This window comes from Coptis chinensis, chromosome 5, assembly GCF_015680905.1.
Source record: "Coptis chinensis isolate HL-2020 chromosome 5, ASM1568090v1, whole genome shotgun sequence".
Lineage (NCBI taxonomy): Eukaryota > Viridiplantae > Streptophyta > Magnoliopsida > Ranunculales > Ranunculaceae > Coptis > Coptis chinensis.
The window spans coordinates 19,668,693-19,696,263 of record NC_141460.1 but is presented as its reverse complement, the minus strand read 5'-3'; the positions used below and the strand labels follow the sequence as shown (position 1 = coordinate 19,696,263).

The 27,571-nt window shown below is 37.6% G+C and overlaps 2 protein-coding genes across 2 annotated transcripts; one reads left to right on the top strand and one right to left on the bottom strand.

Moving 5' to 3' along the window:
* Positions 1–880: 880 nt before the first annotated feature.
* LOC147497016 (uncharacterized) lies at positions 881–1,348 on the bottom strand. The gene has a single exon (XM_086562733.1). It carries the CDS (start codon positions 1,346–1,348, stop codon positions 881–883), a length of 468 nt encoding a protein of 155 aa, XP_086418859.1.
* Positions 1,349–19,479: 18,131 nt separating this feature from the next.
* On the top strand, positions 19,480–23,248 carry LOC147497015 (uncharacterized). The gene is made up of 4 exons (XM_086562732.1): positions 19,480–20,400; positions 20,502–20,787; positions 22,776–23,017; positions 23,120–23,248. The coding sequence occupies exons 1-4, from the start codon at positions 19,480–19,482 to the stop codon at positions 23,246–23,248; spliced, it is 1,578 nt and encodes a 525-aa protein (XP_086418858.1).
* The last annotated feature ends 4,323 nt before the right edge of the window (positions 23,249–27,571 follow it).

Below are 27,571 nucleotides of genomic sequence, written 5' to 3'. Positions count from 1 at the left end.
ACCACGAATGTAGTCTTTTCTTGATTTGGGCCAAACATCGCGACCTGGTTATATCCCATGGAAGCATCCATGAAAGATAATACCTTGAAACCAGTTGTTCTATCTACTAACTCATCCACCCGCGGCATAGGATAACAGTCTTTAGGGCACTCTTTATTTACGTCTGTAAAGTCCACACACATTCGAACCTTGCCGTTCTTTTTTGGAACCGCGACCACGTTGGACAGCCACTCCGTACATCCTACGTCCCTGATTATACCCGCATCCCTAAGCCGTATAACTTCTTCGCGAATCCCTTCCGCGTATTTGGGTCTTACGCTTCTCATCTTCTGTCTTATAGGCTTCGCACCCTCCTTCATGTGTAAGTGATGGCAAGCGAACTCTGGATCTATTCCTGTGATATCTTCAATCGCCCAAGCAAATATGTCAGCATTCTCTGCTAATAATTGTGTCAGTTTGAATTTCCACTTTTTGGCAAGTCCGACCCAACTGAAGTAAACTTTTCTTCCTCTCCCACCCCCAGGTTCACGATCTCAATTTCATCTAGAGTTTTTGGCCTCTGATGAGACTCGCATCCTTCAGTGAGTTCCGCCTCCTGTAATTGCTACGCTTCTCCCTTATCATTCGTCGGCTTTTCACCCCCTATTCCACGGACCATACTTTTTACCGTCACTTGGTGTATATTACGGGCAGCCGACTGATCCCCTTTTATTTCATTACCCCCTTCAGGGGGGAGTGGATCACCGATAATAGGTCGACGGAATAGCCTTCATTTCATGAATCCATCTTCTCCCTAGAATGGCATTATAATTTGGACCCAGATCTACCACCATAAATCTGGTGAATACCGTTTATTCGGACCTCTCTTTATCGGGTAACGTTATTTTCCCATAGGCTTTGTCATGCTTCCATTGAAGCCATACAAATTAGTCTGAGAAACCCTCAATTGATCCCTATCTAAATTCATCTCTTCCATGGCCCCTATAAACAACATGTCTACTGAACTTCCGCAGTCTATCAACACTCGCTTCACTAGATAATTACCCATTGCTATGGTAATCACCAACGCATCTTCATGCGGCGAAATCACTGATTCCAAGTCTTTCGGAGTGAACGTTATGTTCCCTTCGGCAATCGCGGTTCCTGAAACTAACCGCGTCATGCTTGCCACCTCATTAACCTGTTGTAAGCTCGCTGTCCTTCTCATCTTGTCACGGTGGGCATTCCTCCCGAGTGTCTTTCCACTGTAAATGACATTTATTATTCCCAAGATCCTAGCGGGAGCCTGTCCTCTCTCCGCATGACGAACCTCCGCGACATACTCTCTAAGCATCCCCTTCTCAATCATTCTTTCCACCAGCCACTTCAAAGCATAACATTCGTTAGTGGCGTGGTTTCTAATCTGATGATAGGCATAGAAAGGTTTCCCCTCAATCTCTCCAGGTGTATTCCGCGGTCCTTCATAATGCTGCAACCCCTTGATAAGTGGCAAGATTTCCTCTAATGGCCTATTAAGAGGTGTTTGTTCTATCTCACGCACGCGGCTTTCTTTCCGCGAATATCTTTCCCGCTCGATCTCCTGGCCCAGCCGGTCCACGCCTTTCCCCTCTGTTGGATCCCCCTTCTCTCTCTTCTCTCTTACCCCTATCCCTTCTATCGTCTTTATCCACCGCCTGCACTGCCTTCCCCGATCTCTTTTGTTCCCTCGCATTTCTTTGCATTATATCTTCGTACCGAATATATTTTTCTACCTTTGGGTACAGAGCGTGCAGAGTGGTGATTTCGATTTTGGACACTGATTCGTGCACCCTAGTCCCCTGCTTCAAGCCGTGCTGAAATGCAATGACCGCGGTATGCTCCTCCAGATTCTCCACCCTCAGGGTCTCTTCTTTGAATCTGCACAGAAACTCCCTTAACGACTCCGCTGACCTCTGTTTGATGTTAAACAATGCCGCGATATCCACTACCCTCCGTTTCTGGTAGATGAAATGGTCCATGAAGGCTCGCTCTAGTTCTTCAAACCTACTGATGCTCTGCGAAGATAGGCGGTAATACCAATCGGTATTTTAAGGCTTGCGGGGAACATCATGCGGTAGCAGATCCGTCATACTTATTTTCCCTGCCAAATGGCATCCGTGTCTAAAATGATGCAAATGATCACTTAGATTCGCCTTTCCCATCATACCTTCGAATCTTGGTTGGATGAATCTCTTAGGTACCTCTTAATTCCAAACCGAATCTGCGAGTGGATTCTTGTTGAGGTTAGCAACCTCCTTTTTGAGCGCGACACTTTGGTTCATTTTTTCTACCACACGCTTAGCTTCTCTATCTTTCTCGATCATGGCCTCGTACCACTTCCAAATAAGTGATGCCCTCTACCGTATCTACTCCCGAGACCGTATACCTCATTCTCCCTTCCATCTCATCGCCCCGACGATCCCCATGTTCCATGTCATCTTGTGCGGTGTCTCTTTCCTTTCTCAACTCATCGTTCTCGTTTCTTAACCTGACTATTTCTTCTTGCATAAGTCTGGTGGCGTCTGCCGCCATATCAGATATGTCTTCCTCTCTACCCACCTCTCTTTCTTCACTCACTTCTTCCTCTACTACCTCTCGAACAACTTCTTTTCTAGGTCTTCCTACTTCCTTTTTTGTTATGGTGGCCATTTTATCTCAAACGGTCCCCACAGACGACGCCAAATGTATAAACTGTGATTACAACTTATAATATTACTAGTCTCAAGTTCTTGCTCTCCTCCCTCTTTTTCCCTCTCTCCCTCTCTCTTATATATCTCCTCTTCTCTTTCCACGTACTGCAGCGGTTATCTTGCGGTTCTGGTTCCGCTCTCCCTCTCTCCACGCGTTTAGCTAGCCTCCGTTCGAGGCGTTGGGATACCGCGGATATGATCCGTGCAACCTGTCTTCCCACGCTATACCGCATCCGGTCCCTTTGTCACCACTAACCTCCTAGGTCATGTGTACGTCCTATACACCTATAGGTGTCTTAAAAGCTGTTCTGTATGCCCACAAGGCATCAGATAATCATAGAGACCAGTCTTTCCTAGATGGATTGACAGTTTTTTTCCAAAATGGATTTGATTTCTAGATTAGAGACTTCTACTTGACCACTGGTTTGAGGATGATACGGAGTTGCCACCTTGTGCGTGACTCCATATTTCTTTACTAATGATTCAAAAATTTTATTGCGTAAATGTTTTCCCCATCACTAATTATAGCTTTTGGAACACCAAATCGAGAGAAAATATTTTCTTTTACTTAACAAAACGACCGCTTTTATGATCGTTAACACGACATGCCAATGCCTCAATCCATTTTGACACATAGTCAACTGCTACAAGTATGTATAGGAAGCCATGAGAATTTGGAAATGGACCCATGAAGTCGATGCCCCATACATCAAAGATTTCCACAATTAGAATGGGATTTAAGGGCATCATATTACGTTGAGTAATGCGACCTAACTGCTGGCAGCGATTGCATGCTTTGCAATGCTCATGTGCATCTCTAAACAGTGTTGGCCAATAAAAACCACATTGTAGAACCTTGGCCGCAGTTTTCTTACCACTAAAATGACCACCACAAGATTGTTCATGGTAGAAGGATAACACATCGTTGTGTTCCCAGTTAGGAATGCAACGGCGGATTAGTTGGTCTGAACAATACTTGAAGAGGTAGGGATCATCCCAGAAATAGAATTTCACAGTGGATAAGAACTTTTTCCGGTCATTACGAGACCAAGATAAAGGGACTTCCTCGGTAACTAAGTAATTTACTATGTCGGGCGCACCAAGGGGACGAAAAATAGAGTACAAGTGTTCATCCGAAAGGAATCACGATAGGTTCAATGATCGTATCAACATCAATCGACAAATCTTGATAAATGGTCTGCAACCACATTTTCTCTACCTTTTTATCTCTAATTTCGAGAGTAAACTCTTGCAAAAGGAGAATCCATCGGATCAACCTTTGTTTTGCATCTTTTTTTTCGCTAATAGATAACGGCGCCGCATGGTCGGTGTAGACAATAGTTGGAGGACCCACTAGGTAAGGACGAAACTTATCTAACGCATATACAACGGCGAGAAACTCTTTCTCAGTGGTGGTATAGTTACGTTGAGCTTCATTAAGGGTTTTACTCACATAGTAAATGACAACTGGCTTATCTTCTCGGTGTTGTTGCCTAGTACGGCTCTATAGCATAGTTAAACTCGCCACACATTAATTCAAAAGGTTTAGACCAATCAGGTGGTTGAATTATGGGAGCGGTAGTTAATGCGGTTTTTAATATCTCAAAGGCTTGTTTGCAATTGAAACTGAAATCAAAAACGGCATCTTTAAGCAGGAGATTGGTTAAAGGTCTAGCAACCTTCGAGAAATCTTGAATAAATCTTCTATAGAAACCTGCGTGTCCTAAGAATGCGCCAAATGTCTCGAATGTTTTAGTATAGGAAGTGAAGCAATTTTTCTATCTTAGCTTTGTCGACTTCGATTCCGTCCCTTTGAAACGATGTGTCCTAAAACTATTCCTTTAGTAACCATGAAATGGCATTTTTCCCAATTAAGAACAAGGTTTTTCTTCACAACGTGTAAAGACCTTTTCAAGATTTCATAGACAACTATCGAAAGAATCTCCATAAATTGAGAAGTCGCCCATGAATACTTCCATAAACCGCTCAACCATATCACCTGAAAATATGAAGATGCAAAGTTGGAAAGTACCGTGTGCATTGCAAAGGCCGAAAGGCATTCGCCTATATGCAAATGTACCAAATGGACAATTGAACGTTGTCTTTTTCTTGATCGGTCTATGACTATCTGAAAATAACCTGAATAACCATCAAGAAAGCAGTAATAGGCATGACCGCTAAACGCTCGAAAGCATCCGATCGATGAATGGAAGTGGAAAGTGACCACTACGAGTGACGGCATTAAGTTTCGCGATAGTCAATGCATATTCACCATTTTACCGATACGAAATGAAATGCATTCATCTTTATCGGTTCACACAACCGTAATGCCGATTTCTTTGGAACCACGTAATACGGGACTCACCCAAACACTATCAGAGATAGGGTAAATAATACCCGCATCTAGTAATTTTAACACTTCCTCTCGGACCACATCTTTCATTGTAGGGTTTAGGCGACGATGTGGTTCACGCGACGTCTTAGCATTTTCTTCCAGGTGTATGCGATGGGTGCACACATTAGGTTCAATGCCTTTAATGTCATCGAGGGACCATCCAATAGCAGAACGATGTTGTTGAATGACATTAATTAAACGTGCTTCCTGATCGTCAGTCAATTGTGAAGAAATAATAACTGGGTGACGACCATCGGTATCAAGCTGTACGTATTTTAATTCCGAAGGAAGAGGTTTTAAATTAGGGGTGGGCGGAGTGGGTATTAAAGATTCTTGAGGGAGGTCATCATCCATGCAGTAAACAGATTGATGATCATCCAAGTTACTTGACATCACTGTTGTAGGGTCAAATAATGGTACTGACTCTAATAACTCATTTACTTCTTGTATATAATCATCGTCCTCAAACTCATATTCGCTAAAGGAAAGAAATTGGTACACCTCATCTTCAGGAAAAGAGTTTGTGAAATACTCTTGCGGAATGTTGTCAACCCTGTTGACTTCACCATCAATGTCAGGCTCTGGAAGTTGTTTCATCAACTTGAACACATTCACCTCGACCGAAAGATTTCTTAAGGACATGGTCATGGAACCATCTCTACAATTAATAAGAGCATTAGTAGTGGCGAGGAACGGACGTCCTAAAATGATAGGAATGGAATCACATGCCACTTCTGTATCCAAAATAACAAAGTCTACAGGATAGAAGAAATCTTGGACTTTTACCAGGACGTTTTCCACAATTCCTTTTGGATACTTTATGGAACGATCTGATAACTGTAGAGTCATGGTGGTAGGTTTGAGCTCATGAAGACCTAGTTGTTTAAATAAATAATATGAAAGTAAGTTCACACTAGCTCCTAGGTCTAATAAATGCAAGAGGCGTGTATTTGTCACCTAAGGTGCATGGAACCGTTGGTCTACCAGGGTCCTTGTATTTTACTATACCATTGTGTTCGGTGATGGAGGGAAACTGTTCAGTGAGGAACGCTTGTTGAGGAACATTAGTTCTCCTTTTTGTGGTGCACATATCTTTCAGAAATTTTGCATGTTTTGGTAATAATTTTAAGGCATCGAGAAAAGGTAAGTTGATTGTTAAATTTTGAAAAGTCTCTCGAATTTCAGCAAAATTCTCATCAGGTTTATTCTTTGCCAAGCGTGCAGGAAACGGTGCCTTAGGGCGGAATTTGGCAAAGGGGTCTACTTGCTTGTTTCCTACATTCGGAGGTGTTGACTTTGTTGAATCTGGGGAATCTTCCGTAGGTTCATTATTAGAAATAGATTCCTTGGAACCCTCTTTTTCCTTTGGTTGATCATCTGGCATACGTATCTTTGATTGTCTACAATTTTTCCAGATCGTAGAGTAGTGATTGCATGCACCTCACCTTGGTTGGGGGTGCTTGTACCAGGGGCATTGGTGAGTTCAAAGGCTGTGTTTGCTGGTTTAGGGTTTGGAAGCTGGCTTGTGCAGAAACACGCTTTTTCGACTCTTTTCTTCACGCCAATTCTTTGAAGTGATTGTTGGATAGATGTTAAAATTTGAGATCGTTGGTTCATGTAAGCCAAGAAAGTCTCATTTGTCCTATCCGTAATGGTTGGCGCAGTTGTTAAAGGTAGTAGTTCTCGATTATTGCTTAGAAGTTGTTGATTATAGTTGGGATTTGGATTAGCTGGAATAAGGCTGCGGTTGGTTTGATAATTAGCATTGGAATTATTTGGAAATTGACGTTGTTGGTATTGTTGATTATTTCCTTGGCGGTATGGAATAAAATTGTTGGTAGGTCGAACAGGTGGATTAGCGAAACCAGGAGGAGCCCCCATTTGTTGGTTATTTTGGTGCCAAGCGAAATTCGGATGCTATCTCCACGGTGCATTTGGAATGTTGAATGCACATGCCTCCTCTGATTGTTGAGTAGGGGAAGCATATAACAAGGGACAATATGCATCAGGATGGTCAAGACTAAGACAAAGGACACAAGGAGCGGTGTCAACGTTCATGACTGGTTTTGGTAGTTGATCGTTTACTTGAACTGCAAGGGCATCTACTTTTTTAGTTAGGGATTCTATCAAATTTTTTATTTTAGGATCGGGTTTTACCTCAAAAATAGATGTGGCTTTTGTAACAGTATCCTTTGATGATCTAGACGACTCAGTGTTACCCCAGTGTGTACCTTTTTTCGCTTGTTTTTCAAGAAAAGTATAAGCTTCAGTAGCTCATTTGTCCATGAAGCAACCGCCGTTCATTATATCAAGAGTTTCTTTTTGATGATCGGAAAAGACCATTAAAGAATGAACGAACAAGGACAGACTTTTTCCAAATGGTGATGAGGACATTCTAACGTAAGATCGATAAAAAACGACTCCATGCTTCTCGTAAAGGATTCATGAGGATTTTGACGAAAGAATTGAATTTTCTCAAGCATTTCAGGTTTTTTTTCGAGTGTAAAACCGAAGCATGAAATCTTGAACTAGTCGATTCCATGTATCTATGGATGGGGTGTTGTCCCGCTTAGCCGATTGACGCTTTTTCCGCTAAAGTGAATGGAAACAAATGAAGCAAGAGTTGTTCCTTAGAGATCGCTGGATAGTGAAATGTTGTTGCCACTTGTTGAAGCCGACGAAGATGATTGTAAGGTTTTTCGTGCTCCAAACCATGATATATAGGTAACAAACTGAAAACGTTTGGTGGGATACGAAAATCACCGACAATGTCCTCAAGTTTGATGCGGGAAGAAGGTCCTTCTGTAATGCAAGATATAAAATCCGAGAGGGCTTCTCTGGCTGGTGGAGGATCGTCGGCCATAATGACAGAAGTTGATGGCGACGAAGGATTGTGATGAAGGTAATTAGCAGTAGAAGAACAATTTTTAGGTGAAAACTTACGCAATTGCTTATCGTATTTTTTTCGACGATAGGTATGTTCAATTTCTTTAGTGGAACCAGACCTTAATCTCATGCAAGCATAAAATTAGATCTAACTTACGTAAGAATTTAGTAGGACTCGAATTTTATTATTATCTTAAGCATTAGAGTTTAACAACATATGCCTAAGCTGCTGCTAACGTAGCAGTGAAGCTAGGAATACGTGTGCATAAACCAACAGCCAAGTCACAAGAGAGATATGAGGGAGGCTTTCCGTGCAAGCACGGTTCTAATTAAGTAACCTCAATCTTTCAAGTTTCCTTGACACCATCGGAATATGATTAAGATTTATGGAATTAAAATTTATGCAAAGGCGTATTAATTTTATTTATTATTTTTTTTTTAATTTTTTTTTTTTAGAGATTTATGCAAGGGTTAAAATACAAACATGCAAATACGATCTACTCATACAATACTAGGTGCAGTAGCATGTGAAGATACTCTACTCATACGTATAGATATACGAATAGGCAAGCTTGTGTCATCGATAAATATTTCCATACGTACAGGCAAATATACATCAAGAATAATGATATGTATGCGCTTAATTTGTAAATCGATATTACGTAAACGTATATCAACGATATGGGCTTAATTTGAATCACTCATAATGTTATCTAAATACATTAGCATATACGAATATAGTATACATCTACGCCAATAGGCGACAAAACTAAACATGCAAAGTATTATACCTAAACTAAAATACGACTCTTGTATTGCATAATAAATCGATTTCGACAATACTCATTGAGATTGCGAATGTCCTATAGAGAGCAGCTTTACCCCGTAGGGTTTAGAAACAACTTACCCAACTCATATTTTAACCCTCGTTGGAATATTCTCCTCTTTCTTGACAAAATCGACTTATTAAACAACACCATTTTCTAAAATGATGATTTTGGAGGGGAAAACAGTTGATTTTGACCTCGAAAATGACCTCCATCGAGCCAAGCTGGGTGGAGACAGCGTGCACGCCGTCGAGATCTTTCCGAATTGAGCTCACACGCGTGATTCAGAGAACCGTAGCCAAAGTTATGGCCAAAATACCAAAACACATCCTAATTACTATGTATAACTCCTAAATTATAGATGCTAACATGCAAATAATCACTTATTCAGTAATATATATGCTAAACATGTGACTTAGATATAGATATATAGATAACCATGCAAAACAGTTCCATTTGTATGTATATATACATTAATATGTAATTCATGACCGCTTAACGCATATATATATTCACACATATTCACATGATTCATGCATAATTCTAGGCTAATACGTAAATAATAATCCATAAATTTTTCCTAATACTATATACATGGCATACATGCAGAAAAAAACATAAAAAAAAATTACAATAATACTGAAAATTTGGAACCTGTAGCTTCCCGCTTTTTCGCCCCTGAACTGAAACAAACGCGTTTCAATTAAATTAAACGCGATTAATCCCAAAGGATTATCGAATTTTTCGTGCATTGTGGGCGGATATTTAGGCTGCGCGATGACTTCGATCTGATATGCCGCGTGTCAGTTAATTCAGAATGATTTCAATTTTGTACAACACTCTTATAATCACCTGAATTGTTGTTTCCCAATCCTAACTTTTGGTACCTGGAAGTGGAACGAAAAATTTGTGAGCGAACAGGTCTATTGCGAGGCAAAAATCCGAAAATTTAACAAAAACGTAATAACAAAAGAAAAGGAAAGAAAATAAGAGAATGGGGGTTCCCCCTTTTTGCAACTTCCGATCTGTAGAACACATTTTATGGCTTTAGAACAGCAGCGGAGCCATTTGGTATATGCTTATTTAACACTACTTAGAGGTTTGAACTCTCTAAATTGATGCAAAAGCACTCAAGGTTCCTTACTCACGATCTTCGTTTCGTAGATTTTGAATAAGGATTCGAACTAACCTAAAGTTTAGAACAACTACAAATTGGATGTTACAATTAAGGGAACTAAAGAGTAAGGTTATAATATTAAAGCTAGGATTTCCTTCCTACACAAACATTAAGAAAGACATTAAAGTTTGAAAACATGCACTTAATACCAAAATAGAGATTTGAAAGAAAAGGTGGAGAGTTAATCCTCCTCATGTGAAACTATCATTAGATGTTGATTTGAAAAAGGTTATTTGATCCTTCCTAGACTCATAGACAAGCCCCTAATGGAAGAAAAGATTTGGTCCCTAGCATGTATGGCTCACTTAAGAGCTCACACATGCTAGCAAGTGGAACTAAACAATGACTTATCTCTAAGCTCATTGCTTTGATTCCTAACTAGACACTACACCAACTATCATTTTGGGATAGGGTGTAGAGCTAGTTGTTCTTCCTAACAACCTACCAAACCAACAAAAATTGATTTACCCTCACATGAGTTGGATTAACTCCCCAAAAGGGAAGTTAGCTCATGATCCTTGGGACAAGGATTTATAAACTAAAAAAAACACAAAAGAGAGAGAGAAAGGAAGAAGATAAACAATCAAACTCACTGATATATTTATTTTCTAGAAGAAAACAAGTGTTTCCTCCATTAAAACTATTACAAGCTTCTTACAAAAACTAAAAACTAACTTATGATTTTTTTCACTAAGGAACTAAAATAATGCCATGTGAGGAAAATAAATCAAGGGAGTAAATGGAGTGTCCCCCACACTTGTCTAATTTCTTCTCCATTTGAGAGAAATCTCATTTCCTCCCACGTGAATCATCAAACCACATTAATTTATTTTTATCCACCACATTAAAACAAAGTGACACCTTGCCTTTTTTTTCACTATTAACACCTAATCTAATTTATTACATGCAAGGTGTCAACTTTGCACCAATAATTTATTATTTTTGTCTTGACATGATCCATGATTGATGACTCATCCAATCTTGTGGCCCCAAGATAGTGGGTCCATATGCGATCCGATGGCGGTCCGGTATTTTGGGCAGTTTTACAACTTCCCGCCTATGCGTAGAATTCATCGCCCTGATTGTCTGAGCAGCTCTCTTGTCGCATTCGGAGTCCTGATTCAAGAGGTAGGAGCTTTGGAAGTTTGATGCTTCTGTGCGGATTTGGAAGAATTCATATATACGCCGTTCCTCGTGCTTTATCGCAGTTTAACCAATATTTCCATGTTTACCGCAAATACCGCAAATTGATATGAAAACATATTTATTTCATGATTATTAAACACATAATTAACCAAATTTATATGTCTCAATGGGGTTTCATAATACACTTTTGGGTGCTTATCATCCCCCAAGGATATAGCCCTAAACAATCCAGGAAGAATGTGTAGAAACTGTGGAAAGATTGCTAACCATGACTCGAGAAATTGTCCAGAGAAAAATAAGACGTAATTTGTGAAATGTAAGTATTTTTGGTAGCTAGGTTGCTAGGTTGCTTGGTTTGTTGGTTAATACGTAATCTGTGATATGTTAGAGGGGTGCACAAGATTTGTGCATTTTGATTTTTTTTTTATCCTCTACTTAATATATGAAAGTGATTATGTTGTGGTTGTGATCCTTCGATGCTTTAGAAGAATTTATTCTTTGCCATTTTGTGTATACTAATCCGTTGCTTCTGAACTATATAGGTTTTAACTCGCTCGAAGGGTATCTGGGCTTCTAGTTTGTTAGAAAAGGCACTACTTGCATACCTGCAGTTTTGCAGTAGGTTTGGATTGAATCTTGCTGTGTTTTTACTTGTTGGGAAGACTTTGACACTTACGATGAATGTAGCTAGTGTTGTGAAGGATTGGTTATTGATGCAAGCTGAGTTCTGTCAGAGTTAAGGGTGTGTTTTGTCAGAGTTTTCAGTTATGTCAGAGTTTTTAGTTTCAGTTTTGTCAGAGTTAAGGGTGTGTAATAGCATATCCAATTTCGAATTTTGTATTGATGACCATATTATTGCATTTGGTATTTTGTATTTTGTATTGGCTGTTAGAGTTTTGGTGCAAGTTTTGGCTATCAAAGTTTTGTATGATGTGTTTGTATCTCTGCAAGTTTTGTATCTCTACATACATTATTATTTTTAGTGCAGAGATCGGTCCAATCCCAGCTCTATAAAGCTAAAACTTATCAGAACAAGTTTTGTCAGAGAATCAATAAGATGTTGCAAGTTCTGTCCGAGAATATAGAGACTAGAAACTCAATAATCAAGTTCTGTCAAAGAATATAGAGACTAGAAACTAATCAGAACAAGTTCTGTCAGAGAATCAATAAGATGTTGCAAGTCACATAGCCCAAATTTCGAACTGCATTTTGGTTTTTGTGGGGAAATCAAATATCTATTCTAGCACTTCTTGTATTGTAAGTTAATTTGTGACAGAACACACACACACACACAGTCACAGATAACAAAATAAGACTTATAATGACATATGCTGGAAAAAATAGAAATCAAATATATAAGATAATAAAGTAGATACATCACAAGGATCTTGTTGAAAAAGGGGCATACACTCTTGCGGAAAAAAAAAGGAGATCTTACTGATAAGCAGAATAACACGCATACATATTCATACTTCTGTCAAATATCTTTATTTATTCAACTTGCTGCAATACCGCATCTAGCTGTACGTCGGGACATAACGGACAAGTCTTACTCTTTCCTAAACATCTTATGTGGAAAAGATGTTTACAACCACAAAGATGCATTTCCACAAAACAATTCAAAGAATCAAAAGAAGAATTCAAACTGCATAGTATTCATATATTGAATAGTACTAACATCGCAGAACCATTACATGCCTTTCTATAACCCAATACCAGATGTATGAGTCTCATTACTCACATTTGACACACAACACATTTATTCATTACACTCAATACTACTAGTCCTACTAATAAACCAACTTTTCCCTTTATTCATTACACAGCACAAGAGCAACACGACAACCTTTCCTTTTATCAGCAGCACAAGAATCCATAACTCCAACTTATTTAGCCTTGAAGATAGCAAGATCACCAATTGCAGCAGGGGAATCAAACTTAGCAGCAGCTCTATTGCTTCCAATTCAAACTCACCAGTAGCTGGATAAAGATGTGAAAACGGCAAGAAAATACTGTGGACTGCAATCTTGACAAAAAAAAATGAAAATACTGCAATCTCAGGGTACACTACAAATTAATAAGAAAACGAAAGAGGGTTTCAGGGTACACTATAAACGAAATACCAACCACTTACATCCCATACAAATTGAGAACTACATCCAGAGCAACAACATTCAAAGCAGACATAGTTTCATTCCATCTACTATCAAGCAATAACACATCTGACACCTTCAAATCCAATGTCCAGCCTAAGACAATAACACCTTAACCAACCACTTAATAATACACAAAACCGCTAAGAGAAGAAAGACCAACAACAACTTAAATATTAACATTCCGATTGAGTGAATTTCCGAATCAGTCGTTATCCTCCTTGTGCAAATAGAAGCTCGACTCTCAATTGGGGAAATGTTGGAGCTAGAATAGAAGAATTTTTATATTTCAATTCATCAGTGATATTCAACGACGACGAGCTTCCACAATTATTTTCTTCATCCACCCACAATAACTACATTTCTTATCGTCAGGCAAATGTTCAGAATTTTTTTCGCAAACACAGAAAGGTCGTCCAGGATTCCTTTTGGTTCTCGAGATTCTATTAAATACTGAATTTCATTGTATAGGGCACCTCATTTATAGATCGAATTTCATTGTATAAGGAAAAAATTAAAAAATATCAAAATATGCAAATGTAAAATCAATTCTTCACAAAACTAGGTTCAACTTGATTTTGGACTCAAAAAGCCAACTCAAGAACATTCGCTACCGCTCACTTGATTACCACAAGTTCAAATAATTTAAGCTAACATGTAATAACTATGGAACCCTAAAACAGTAACATTAAAAAAAAATAGAAACAATGTTGATATGATGTGAAAGAAAAATTATACCCCTAGCTAGTAGTAAATCGGCTACAGAAAAATTAAAATCTAAAAATTAACATCCAATAAACACAACCTAGTTACCAAAAAAAAATTACCATACAAGCAGTTAATAAAACAATATATATACTTTTGAATATAATGAATAAAATTTGGTTTTGGTTCTTCAAATTTCAACCTAGCATAAATTAAACAATATACTTTTAAATAATGATGAAAACATACCTTAAATAATGACAACCGCTAAGAAAGTTAATAAAAAAAACTCAATCAGGTTTTTGGTGAGAAAATCGAAAATGGGGGTTTGAATTTGGTTTGTTTTTGGTGAGAAACAACTATTTGTTCCAGCTTTCCCAAATTTTGGACGATTTGTATGAATTTTTCGGTTGAATTGTTGGAAGCGATTTTGATTTTGATTTTGGTTGTTTGATTTTGGAGAAAAATTGGGAAGAGGAATAGGAGCGAAAACCCTTTGTAAGTGTTTTGTTTCTATTTTGCTAGTTTGTTTCTATTTTGAAATTTCATTTAGATTTCAAAATTTAATGGTTGGATGGATTTTGATGATCTAACGGTTGTATTTGAGTTGTTCGATGGTTGTTTCGTTTTTGCCTGTCTACCTAGCCAAACCGATATATATATATATATATATACAATAAAACACAGCATGATTTGCACTGTGCAACAAATGTCATATCATCATACAGTTACTTAATATATATATAGAAAGTACTACAACAAATGTCAAATCATCTAATAGTCAGTAATGTGTAAATAAATTATTTAACAGTGCGAAGCATAAAACGACTCACGTCCGTATGAACTCCACGGACACCATGTTCCTCCCAATAAAGCCACCTAAAATAAAAACAAACAATAGCTCTTCAATGCACATGATTATGTTTTTAGCGACATTTTGTCCATTTTATACACAATGCATAGTTCCACGAATGAAACTTATTAGAAAAAACTATTGGTATGGGTCGGCTTTTTTTATGTGTTCTTATTCAAATTGTATATATACCCCATCATAGTCCCTACCTCAATCACATGTCTACTTTTGCGTCCAGATTCTCTCCTATAACTGCTTCTGTCGTAGTGGGTATGATATTCATTACTTTACCAAACTATATTTTCTTACGCATCGCCTCAACTTCCAGCATAACAGGTCATTTTTCCTTGCGCAAAAAATCATAGAGAAACCAAGAAAAATTGATTGCCTCAACGATCATCAGTGTTGTTCGGTGATAATGTCTACCATTGAAGATACAAGGTTAGTTTTTTTTTTTTTTTTTAAAGTTTTCAGTTCAGACATAATGGCTTTGACGGATTTAGTAAATGATGTTTTCCCTTGATTGGTTTTAAAGTTTCAAGATAACGACTTTATTTAGTTTCAGGTATAAGGTAACAAGGACAGTTGGTCGGGCGGTGGTAAGATTCCCCGACTCAATGTCCATGCATTATTTAATTCTGACTATTTTTGTCTCAACATATAGTCTAACTTCCAATGTATATCTAATATAACTTTATTTTTATTTTCAGTATGCTTATTTAAACAAGCACACAAACTGATTCAAATTTACGCCATAAGTTAAACATGGATTGTGAAACACCAGCTCCAGTGAATCCAGAAATAGTGCAAGAGAACATTCGAACACAAACAGCAACACAAGTTGAGGTCAACCCACTATCAAAACTTAGTTTTCCTTTGTAAAACTTCAACTCATGTGAAATAAAATCATATTGGTTTTAAAGCTACTGTTACTACAAATTCATCATGGTTCTATTGCCAACTTTGTTATAGTAAAACACCCCAATTGCAAATACGACGTCAAAGAGTAGATAAGATTGTAACTCCAACATTATGCCCAACAACAGAACATCCACTACCAGTTGAGGTCTCCACCGTTAAGCGTTCTTCTGTTATTGAACGACCAAATCGATATGCACTAGCTCAACGTGTGCGTAGAGAAAGGGAACGAGCTTTGCAATTACAGCTAACTTCTCCAGTTGGAACTTCTATTCCTTTGTCAGTTACAAACTACATTTCAGGAGGTTCCACACATGATCCTATGCTGATATCACAGTGTCCAAATGAGATACAATTTGGCAATCAATTGTCAGCATTACATTCTACCTGTGAAGACTGGCCCCATGATTCTCCAGAATCGGTACGTAGTTTTACCTTCGGCCCCCAACTTGGATCATCTCCCTTGCAAAGTAGCCAGTAAGTCTAATATTACTCCTATAAACTTTTTATATTATAATTTTATTGTGATTAAAACCTCATTGGTGCCTCTATTTTGAATTTCAGATCAGTTAATACTACTCCTGTGAGTACGTCTGAGATAGACTTACATTCTCAAAAAGATATGAATTGTGACGAAAACCATCAAGGCCTTCATCAAGTAATAATGATCAATCGTTCCAACATAATTGAACCACCCAATCGATATGCACTAGCTCAACGTGTGCGTAGAGAGAGGGAAAGAACTTCACGCTTGTAGAGCGTTTCTCAAGTGGCAAGTGTTATTTCTTTATCCACTACAGACAATGTGTTCAGAGATTCCCAACATTCTATATTGCCCCCGTCTCGCCAGAGCGACAAAGGAAAAAATGTCGTTGATGACGAGACACAGATTTTACAACGTCCAAATGATAGGCAATTTGTCAGACAATTGTCTGCATCACATTCTGGCGCCGACAATATGTGTTATTATTCTCCGCATTCTACACATAATCTCGCTTCTCCTTTCCAACTTGGATCTCCGTCGTTGCATAATAACCAGTAAGTCTATTATATATTACTATTGGAAACTCTTTTTTTGGTGTCTTCTGGTCAATAAAATCTGATTAGTTCTATTTTGAATTTCAGACCATGTGATACTACTTTTATGAGTACATCTGATATAGATTTAACCCATTCTCAAAAGGAGGTGGATTTTAACTAAACCTCTGAAGGCGACGCAGAGACGTCTGACGAAGAAGATTATGATGTATTTGAGTTTGGGCCCCCATTTGAGGCCTTGCCTGTTGTTCCAGATGTGCGCCATGATCTTGGTGAAATGAACGTCCAATGTCAGTCTTGCTCTGCCCTTCATTGGAGCGCTGAGCAATTGACCAGGTCTACCAAGAAGAAGCCTTTATTTGGGTCGTGTTGCCTCCAAGGAAAAATATAAGTCCTTTGCCTTCAACCTTGACCCCGACCCCTCGAATCACTATTCAAAGGTAGTGATTGGCTAGCAAAAGATTTTCGTAAAAATATTATAGGGTACAACGCATGCAATGCCTTTACAAGTCTGGGTGTCAAAGCAAATGATCGTGTCCTCAGAGGCCGTGGTCCAAAAGCATTTACTATTTATGGAGAATTGTGTCATAAAATTGGCTCACTATTACCAAACAGTGATAATGACCCGAAATACACACAACTGTACATTTACGATGCAAGTGTCATTCTGGAATATAGAAGGCAACGCAATCCACATTTGTTAACAGAGGTGTTAAGTATTATTCAGGGGGTGTTTATTCAAGCGAATACATGGTCCAAGTTTTTCAAAAATGCAAGTGACATCCTAAGGTCAAATGCAATTGTAGACAATAATATTCCTGCATACATACAATACACTCCTGGTACTGATCGACGTCGGTACACTCTTCTATCGACTTCTAAAATTGCCGTTGTCTTGCCTGGGGATGAAAGTAAATGTGACATGTTATGAGCCATCATTCTGCATTATAAAGAAGGTAGACTGCAAAGGATAAGTGAGTGTCACCCAGCATATTCACCTCTACATTATGTGCTTCTTTTCCCTAAAGGAGACCTTGGTTGGGCACCAGATCTGGGCCAATGGGATATTTCTAACAATTGTCCAGGTGAAGCCCGTTTGACTCAAGTGCAATATTACGCTTATCATTTATTCGGTCGCCCCACAGAATACTCATCTATTTTGAGGGGAGGTTCTCTATTTCAACAGTGGATAGTGGATGCCTGGGCTGCAACTGAATAGAACCATTTGCGTTATGTTCAGATGAACCAAGACCACATTCGTGCGGATTTGTATAAGTGTTTGACGGACATTTCCATGGAAGGGTTGCCTCTAGAAGAGATTGGCACATGTTACATTCTCCCGTCGAGTCATACAGGGAGCCCAAGACAAATGTACAAAATTTACCAGGACTCAATGGCCATAATGCATTACAATAAACATCCGGATGTGTTTCTTACTGCTACGATAAACCCAAACTAGCCAGAGATTAGAAGAGCACTCAAGCAACACCAAACTACTTCAGACCATCCAGAAGTGGTCGCACATGTATTCGAGTTGAAAAGGAAAGCCAGCATGGAAGAAATACTCATAAATGGTGTGTTCGGCGAAGCCGTTGCACATGTATATACAATAAAATTCCAGAAACGAGGTCTGCCACACATGCATGCCCTCATCTTTCTCAAATAGGCTGATAAGGTACGCAACGCAAAACAGGTTGATAAGATAGTGTGCACAGAATTCCCTGTGTCTCCCAACCAAATCTTTTTGAAACTGTCAAGAGGTGTATGGTTCACGGACCCTGTGGCGCCAAGAATTTGCATGCCCCATGCATGGAGAATGGAAAGTGTACCAAACATTATCCACGTACATTCACCGATGAAACAACAATGGATCAAGTTGGGTATCCTATTTACCGTAGGCGCAATACTAGTAAGGAGTACAAAGTTCGGGATTATCAAGTTGATAACAGGGATGTAGTGCCTTACAACCCATTCTTATCAGAAATGTTCAATTTCCATATAAATGTTGAAGTATGTTCATCAGTTCGTGCCGTTAAATGCATTCACAAATACATCTACAAATGCCACGACAGGGAAACTATGGTGATACTTGGCATTGATGATGAGATTCAACAGTATATCGATGCAAGGTATGTAGGACCACCGGAGGCAGCATGGCACCTGCTTGAATTTCCTTTGCACAAAGAGTACCCAAAATTTGAAAGATTAGCAGTTCATCTTGAAGGAATGCATCATGTCGTTTTCAATCCAAGAGACACCAGGGCTGCAGTTCTTGCTAGAGCAGACAAACAGAAATCAACCCTGACAGTTTTTTTCGAACAGTGTTCTCGAGATTCAGAGGCCCATGCATTTACTTATCAGGAGTTCCCACAGCACTATGTTTGGAAAAAAAAAAAAATTTGGAAGAAGAGAGACCAGTGTTGCACTATTGGGAGAATGTACTTTGTAAATCCAAATGCTGGAGAACGTTTCTACCTCCGCTTACTCTTGACAGTGGTCAGAGGTTCTACATCCTTTTCAGATCTTCGTACTGTCAACGGATCTTAATATAGTACATTTAAAGCGGCATGTGTTGCACGTGGTCTTTTAGAAGACGATGATGAATGGAGGCAATGTCTACAAAAGGCGTCTATAATCAACACTAGCTACCAACTACGAAGGTTGTTCAGCATTATGCTTTTGGAATGTTCCCCAACAAGTCCTGTGCTATTGTGGAATGAATTTGCAACAAGTATCTGTGATGACCTTGCAATAAAAATACGTAACACCTTTCCAATTCCTTACCCAACCGAAGAACAAATAGCTAATTATGGGTTATATTTGCTGAACCAATTGCTTTTTGAAGTAGGAAAAACATTATTTGATTTCCCAGACATGCCTAAACCCAGAAGAAATTGGGATGATGTTACAGAAGACAGACTCATTTGGGAGCAAAGACAGCTCCAACATGGTGGCCTCCACGCAGAGGCCACCTCGAATGTATTGCGTTTGAATGACGAACAACGTGACGCCCATACCAAGGTAACATATTCAGTGGTAAACAACCGGGGAGAAGTTTTTTTCTTGGATAGAGTAGCAGGGACTGGTAAAACATTTGTGTACAACACAATTGCTGCAACTTGCCGCAGTCTTGGCCATATAGTAATAACGGTTGCTTCATCTAGAATTGTAGCGTTGTTGTTATCTGCCGGAAGAACGGCCCATTTGACTTTTAAAATTCCTTTAAATGTGATGGATGAAACATTCTGCAGTTTTACCAAAAACTCAATACATGCTGATCTTTTCAAAGAGACAAGCTTAATAATTTGGGATGAAGTGTCGATGCAACATAGACACTGTGTTGAAGCTGTCAAAAGGACGCTTCGAGATATCAGGGATAATTCAAATCCTTTTGGTAGAATAACTGTTGTTCTTGGAGGTGATTTTAGAAAAACCCTCCCTATTATACCAAAAGGGGTTCGGGAGCAATTTGTAGGTGCATCGTTGAGGAGATCTCAGCTATGGCGGCATGTGAATGTTGTGCACTTGGTCCAAAACATGTGCCTTGATGTGTCAGACCCTAATAATGCAAACTTTGCCAATTACTTGGCCGAGGTTAGTTGTTAATTCAAACGTTTAGTTATGGTGCTTCATTATAGATATATGTTTAGTCAAAGTTGAGTGACAGCTAAATTTGTTTTTTTCTTGACTTTTAGCTTGGAATAACTCCTACAGAAATAGTCGATCTACCTACAGGCATACGTAAGTGTGGAAATCAAGAAGAACTCATTTCTTCAGTTTATCCAAATTTGGATGTGGCGGGCACAGCATCACCAGCTTTTCTAAATGAACGAACTATATTCTCTGCACGAAACGACGACGTCAATTTAATCAACGAAGCAACTCTAAATTTGTTTCCTGGAGAAAAGCTTTCTTACTTAGCGGCAGATAAAATCATCGACGATGCTAACAATTCGGAAAACAATGGATCCCGTTATCCAAGTGAATTTCTTAACTCTCTAGATCCCCCCAGCTTACCACCTTTTAATCTGCAATTGAAAGTCGGCTGCCCTATAATGTTGCTTAGGAATATTGCACCAAGAGATGGACTCTGCAACGGGACAAGACTAATCGTGCTTCGTTGTGAAAAAAAAGTGATTCAAGCCATTATTTTAACTAGGGGCAAAAGCTGGAGAAACTGTGTTTATTCCTAGAATATCTCTGTCCCCATCTGCTCTTGAGATGCCATTTCAAATGTCAAGACGTCAATTCCCAATAAGACTAGCATTTGTTATGACAATAAATAAGTCCCAAGGACAATCGGTGAAGTACGTTGGCATTGACCTACAAACCCCCCACATTCAGTCATAGCAGGTATATGTCGCACTATCAAGATGCACATCTTCGAAGAGGATCAGTGTTCTCTTACCACCCGGTTCATCTAACAGTATTACCAATATAGTGTATCCGGAAGTTTTGCTTTGATATTGTACAAAGGAAAACAATTTATGTTAATATATTAATTACACAAGTATCATTCAAATAATGAACTGCGTGCTGTCAATTTGAAAGAATCAAGTCCAATGCTTAACTCCCTATAAGGACCCTATTACTTTGACTTTTTCCAATTTTGCCAAATTTTATATTAAATTACATTATACAATAAACCATGCATCATAAAGTCGCACGCGGGCTTTTATCCCTTTACCATAATTGATCTGACATTATTTAAAAGTGGCTCCATTATATCAAACCACTGATAGCATTGACACACATGCGTGTGGGTTTTTATCCCTTGCCAATAATTGATCTTACATTATTTAAAACTGACTCCATTATATCAAACCACTGATAGAATTGAAACACATGCGTTCACACTAATTTTATGAAGTTAATGACGTTGCAGTATTTTTTTTTAATATTATACTTAATAATAAACGTCAAAAAAAAGTTTGTTTGACAAATTGATTTTTATTTATTAAATAATTCTTTTACAATCATATCTACGTAGATTTTTTTGTTAAGTAATTCTCCAACTATGCTAAACAATGTAACAATTTTTTGAAATTCCTCATGCGACATCCCTCATGCTTAAACTATAAGAAAAAGTTGTTAAAAAAAAAAAGAGGCACAAATATGTTTAATACAAAAAAACTTGCGACACACGTACAAGTGTAACAATATAAAAAAAAACCCAACCTTCTTATCTCTCCCCATTTAAAAAAAACACAGATCACCTATACACACACCCATCCACCCCCAGCAGTTTTATGCCTTAAGACAATATTTATTTTCCTACATCTATGGTCATTTCTCTTTCTCATCAGAAACCTAACTTACCAATGGCCCAAAACAGACGAATTGTTTCCTGAGCAGAATTTTTTACAGAATTACAATAAAGGCATGTTCCAACCTTTTTTTGATATTGAGCTACAGCGTAGAGGTTAGTTACCTCTTTTACATTGCCCCGATGTTGCATATTCCCTGGAATTAGTTTTAATGTTTTACAATAATGGTAGATTCGAAAATGGCTGTTTTTTCATTCGTTTGAATGAACGCGAGTTTGAGTTCACTCCGCAACTGGTTTCCAAGAGTCCACACATTGCAATGAATGACAATGTACTCACACTCCAAAAGTCACCCTACGATACTATTAAAACATTGATGCATGACACAGTGATTAATGGCGAATACAACTGAGGGGCACGTTGTGTATACCAGAACTCGCTAAGGCGCAACCAACTAGCAGTGACATAGTGGTTGGCTCACAATGTAGTCGGTACATCAAAAGCATGCGACATTACTAAGACCATCCTCCACCTACTATGGGTTTTGTAGAACAAAAAAGACAAATTTTATATGGTTCAGTTTCTTTGGAACACAATTACACAGGCTCGAAAGAATTATGCTCCCCTACCAACTTTAATCACAAAAATCATGTTACGCTGGGGTTTTATCTGGTTTTGCTAGGTTGAAAATTTCAACGGCAGGCAACGTCGTCAGCTACAGAACTTGCGTTGCGGGTTTTTGGACACTTGTTAAGATGTGCACTACTCAACATGAACAGGAGGAGTCACCTGCAGCCCAAGTAGATTACTTTGTTGAAGATTTATTGAGGGAGATAGTTAATCCTACAGTTGGTATTCGTTTTCTTTTCCAGGTCATGAGGGCAATGTACGAACGTCAGGGCTTCATTCATGCACAATTACTGAATTTGCAAGATCATGTGGAGGTGTATGGTGAAGAACAATTACAGTTCTTGCATAATTAAGCACAATTTTTAGAAAACCAGAAATAGATTTTGGGTAACCAGAGACAAATTTTTGAAAACCAGGGAGACCTTCAGCAGCAGGTTCTACAACGTATCGATAAACTTCAAGCTATTGTGACTACTTTGATTCCTCAAACAACCCGTCGTCAATGCCCACGAGCTCCTTCGTCATCTGATTCTGCATCCAGTTAAGAGTTTACAACTTTGTAATGTTAAATTACAGTTAGTTATGCAATTTGGAAGTGGTTTAATATTTTTATGACATAAATTCAAACTTTCAATTGTTGTATGTGATCTTCATCTAAGTACCAACATCTTTTATTTCGCACCTAGCTCACATTTACAATAGTACATTCAGCGCTAACATCAACCCTAATAGGTATAAAACTTCAGTTAGGATAGTTAACAACACAACAACATTCATTACCACACAGACAACAATAATCTAGGACAAGTGTGATCTTCTTCTCATTAGAACGATCCCAAACTTTGACCAAATACATAATGCCTCTGTAATTTTCCTCCCTACATCTTTGATTGAGGTAGGGACAAATTGGACATGTGTGTCCTTCTTGCTCACAAAGCTGACAAATCTGTAAAAGAAAATAACGTTGAGAAAATGTTACAAATCAGTACATGTCATAATATCATCATTAAGGATTAATCCTTTCCTTTAAATGGGTAAATTTGGGTTTCATTCGGTTAAGTTTTTTTCTAACGATTGATTTTGGAATTAAGTTTTTCTATTACCTTCGGTGCTACAAATGTTCTGATAGGAGCTCCACCCATTTCTGCTTAAGTGATAAACAAGTTGGTAGGTACATGAACAAAGACAATTATTCAAGAATAATTTTTTGATTGAACTCTTATAGTACAACAACTGAGACAACCCCCAACGGTAAACATTTTTTGACCGTTGGATGAACATGCAGATTTATTACAAAGGAAAATTATATTGTATATGTAATAGCTTCAGGGAACTATTGTACGTTGAAATGTGGTGGGCGTTATACTTTTATTGTTCGTTCATGAATAGATTCAACTGATTAATCTTCCGATGAAACATACATGATTGTTAAATACAATTGCGTGTATAAGAAATCAAACAGATCGATATGCTTAATTAATTTCTTATCGTGATGTTTTTTAAAATGCTTTAGGTCTTTGTAATTTACCATGTTGTTAAATACATTTACATTTGAAAACTTAAATAAATATACTTGACGTTTCCTTCGCACGCCTTTTTAAGCTTTGTTAAAGTTTTTACACTGTTCTCTATTCTACAAAGCTGAAATAAATCTATTCGTACCTTTTTTTTACACAGGTCAACTAAACAATTATGGTTTTCTTGCAGTACAAAATGCTAGGCCTAATTTTCCAAGTGGCCTTATGATATCTAATTATTGTTGAGGACCAAAACAAAAAAACATAACAACTTGCTTTAAGAAAATGTACAAACTCCCAAACAAAATAAGTTAACTCCTACATGTGTACTCAGATTGTTTCTCAAGCTGATGTTGTTTCTCCAAATGAGTATCTATTCATCTAAAATTATTATTAGTTTTTCACTTGCAAAGTAGGCCTATTTTGTATCTTCAACATCTGGTCACTGTACAACAAATAATATCTCTTCAATGCACAGGATTCTGTTTTTGAGCCACTTTTGTGCATTCTATACACAATGCATAGTTCCCGCAAAAAAAGTTAGTGGCAAAACTATTTTCATAGTCCGATTGTTAATGTTTATTGAAAGTTAGTGGCAGAACTATTTATTTAAATTATTTGCATAGGTTAGTTGCATAGGTGGGTGGTTCACATTGAGGAATCAAAATAATTTGATTGCCTCAACAATGATTAGTGTTGTTTTGTTATGATATCTTCCATTGCATAGTTCTAACAAAAAGCATAGATCCAGCAAAGAAAGTTAGCAGAAAAACTATTTGCATAGTCCAGTTGTTAGTGTTTATTGAAAATTAGTGGAAACACTATTTAATGAAATTATTTGCACAGGTTGGTTGCATAGGTGGGTGGTTTACATTGAGAAACCAAAATAATGCTTTGCATATATCGCTTTAATCAATTTTCAAACAATTTTAAAGTCGACCATGTTCAAATCAATAATGCTTTTCTTGCAGTACGGACTGCTACGTATAATTTTTGAAGTGGACTTATGACATCCAATTATTGTTGAGAAAAAAATGGAAAACAAAACAACCTGCCTTAAGAAAATGTACCAACTCCCAAAGAAAATAAGTAAGATCCTACATGTGTCCTTAGATTGTTTCTCAAGGTAACGCTTTATCTCGAAATGAGTATTTGTACATCTAAAATTATTATTACTTCATGTTGCAAAGTAGGCCTACTTTGTTTATTGAACCTCCGTTTTTTTACTAAGCACTAGGACATATTGGTTGTTGTTGCATTAATCAATGCTTGCACTATGCCCTGAAAGGACTACAATGCTTAATTTTCCCTGGGCACGTCTTTTAATGCCATTTTCATTTTCTTCAATTTCTAAACTATTTTCCTGTTCACAATTTTCAAATCTACACTTTGTATATTAAAGAAACCAAAAAAGAAATTCACAACAGGCCAACCAGAACTGATGATACTCTAACTTCCAAAAGCCTAACACCAACCCATTTTTCTTATACCATCCCAACACACTGACCATTGTTGAGGCAATCAAATTATTTTGGTTCCTCAATGTGAGCCACCCACCTATGCAACTAACTTATGCAAATAATTTAAATAAATAGTTTTTCTACTAACTTTCAATAAACACAAACAACCGGACTATGCAAATAGTTTTCCTACTAACTTTTTTTGCTGGAACTATGCATTGTGTATACAATGCACAGAAGTGGCTCCAAACAGAATCATGTGCATTAAAGAGATATTATTTGTTACATAGTGACCAGATGTTTAAGATACAAAATAGGCCTACTTTGCAAGTAAAAACTAATAATAATTTTAGATGAATAGATACTCATTTGGAGAAACAGCGTCAGTTTGAGACACAATCTGAGTATACATGTAGGAAACGGTCCCACGACATTGTATTAGCGACATTACTGCCATTGATGGAAGTTGGAAAATTATTGTTAGAGTTCGTAAAATATGGGAAGTAACTGATTACTCCACAGATGAATTAAAGTCTTTAGACATGTTACTCATCGACCAGCACGTAAGTATATATCGTATATCACCATACTTTTACAGTTTTTAGGTAATTCATAACAATTTTTTACTCACTAATAATCAAACAAACTCGACGAAAAGGTTGCTGCTCCTATTGATACGACAAGAAAATAGTACAAACCAATACACATGGAAAAAAAAATTGACACTATTATGAAATAACCCGTTGTCGGGCAAAGGCAACATTTACAAAGAAGACCATTTAAATCTTCGTATGCCAAAACTTGGTTAACTATATAAATATCAAATTGAATATTAGTTAAGAGTGGTTGACAAGAAAGAAGATAAGGAGTCCCCACATCATTTGGAACATGGTCCATATTAGACTGTAGGCCAGAACAATCAATTGTGAAAAGAAAGGTGCATAGACTTCCTAATAGTACATTCTCTACATTAAGATATACTTTTAAAGTACTTTGCTCCCACTTGCAGAGTGCTTGACAGTAAAGAAGACAAAATCCACCCTGTGTCATTTGGCACCTCTTCCATGATAGACCCTACGCTTTCCAACTCTATTTCTCGCAGTAGTTTTTCCCAGCTATAAATATTATGTTAGCCCTCCCACCAAACTTCCCATATAATTCAAAAAGTAAGATTTTCATATCATTCTATAAATAATTTAAGGTATGCAAAACCCGATTTTAGAACTTCCCAATTTTGTTTTTAAGGTTTAATCACTTCTGCAATTATTGAAACAAATTACATTTATGGAGTATCGCTTCATCCAACGCAAAAGATGCTGAGATAAATAAAGTAGCTAATTAGAGCATAGTTAGAAGCAACCAGCTCGAGAAACAAGAAAATTATAGAACATTGAAAGAAGTGTTTATTTTTTGTACACTTGCTCTTCATTTCTTTAACTTTTAACACACATATATTAATAATAATAAAAAAAACAAATTTTGATGATTACTTTTTCTTCTTTTGATGTGCACACCCACTTGAGTAGTGTTACCTATGTATCCATTTCTTAAATGTAATTTAATGGTGTGTCTTTGATGTTAGTGGGTTTTTTTATAATTAATAATGAAATTGACTTTGGAAAACAAAATGTTTTTTAGATGCCTATTTGCATATTTAGCTAGGGATAGTTAAAGAAGTAAATTGCGAGATTTTTTATTTTATCTTGCCATTAATTAGTTGAATTAACTTAGTCTATTTGTGATTTATGTTGTATATTGAATAAAAAAAAAGAGGGTCAAAGTGGTAAATTTTTTAAAAAACCTTTTGTGGGAAAGATTAAGCCTTCCAATGGCTCTCACTATCTGTTCAAACAATTACATATCATCATTTCTGCAATTTCAGCACATTTCC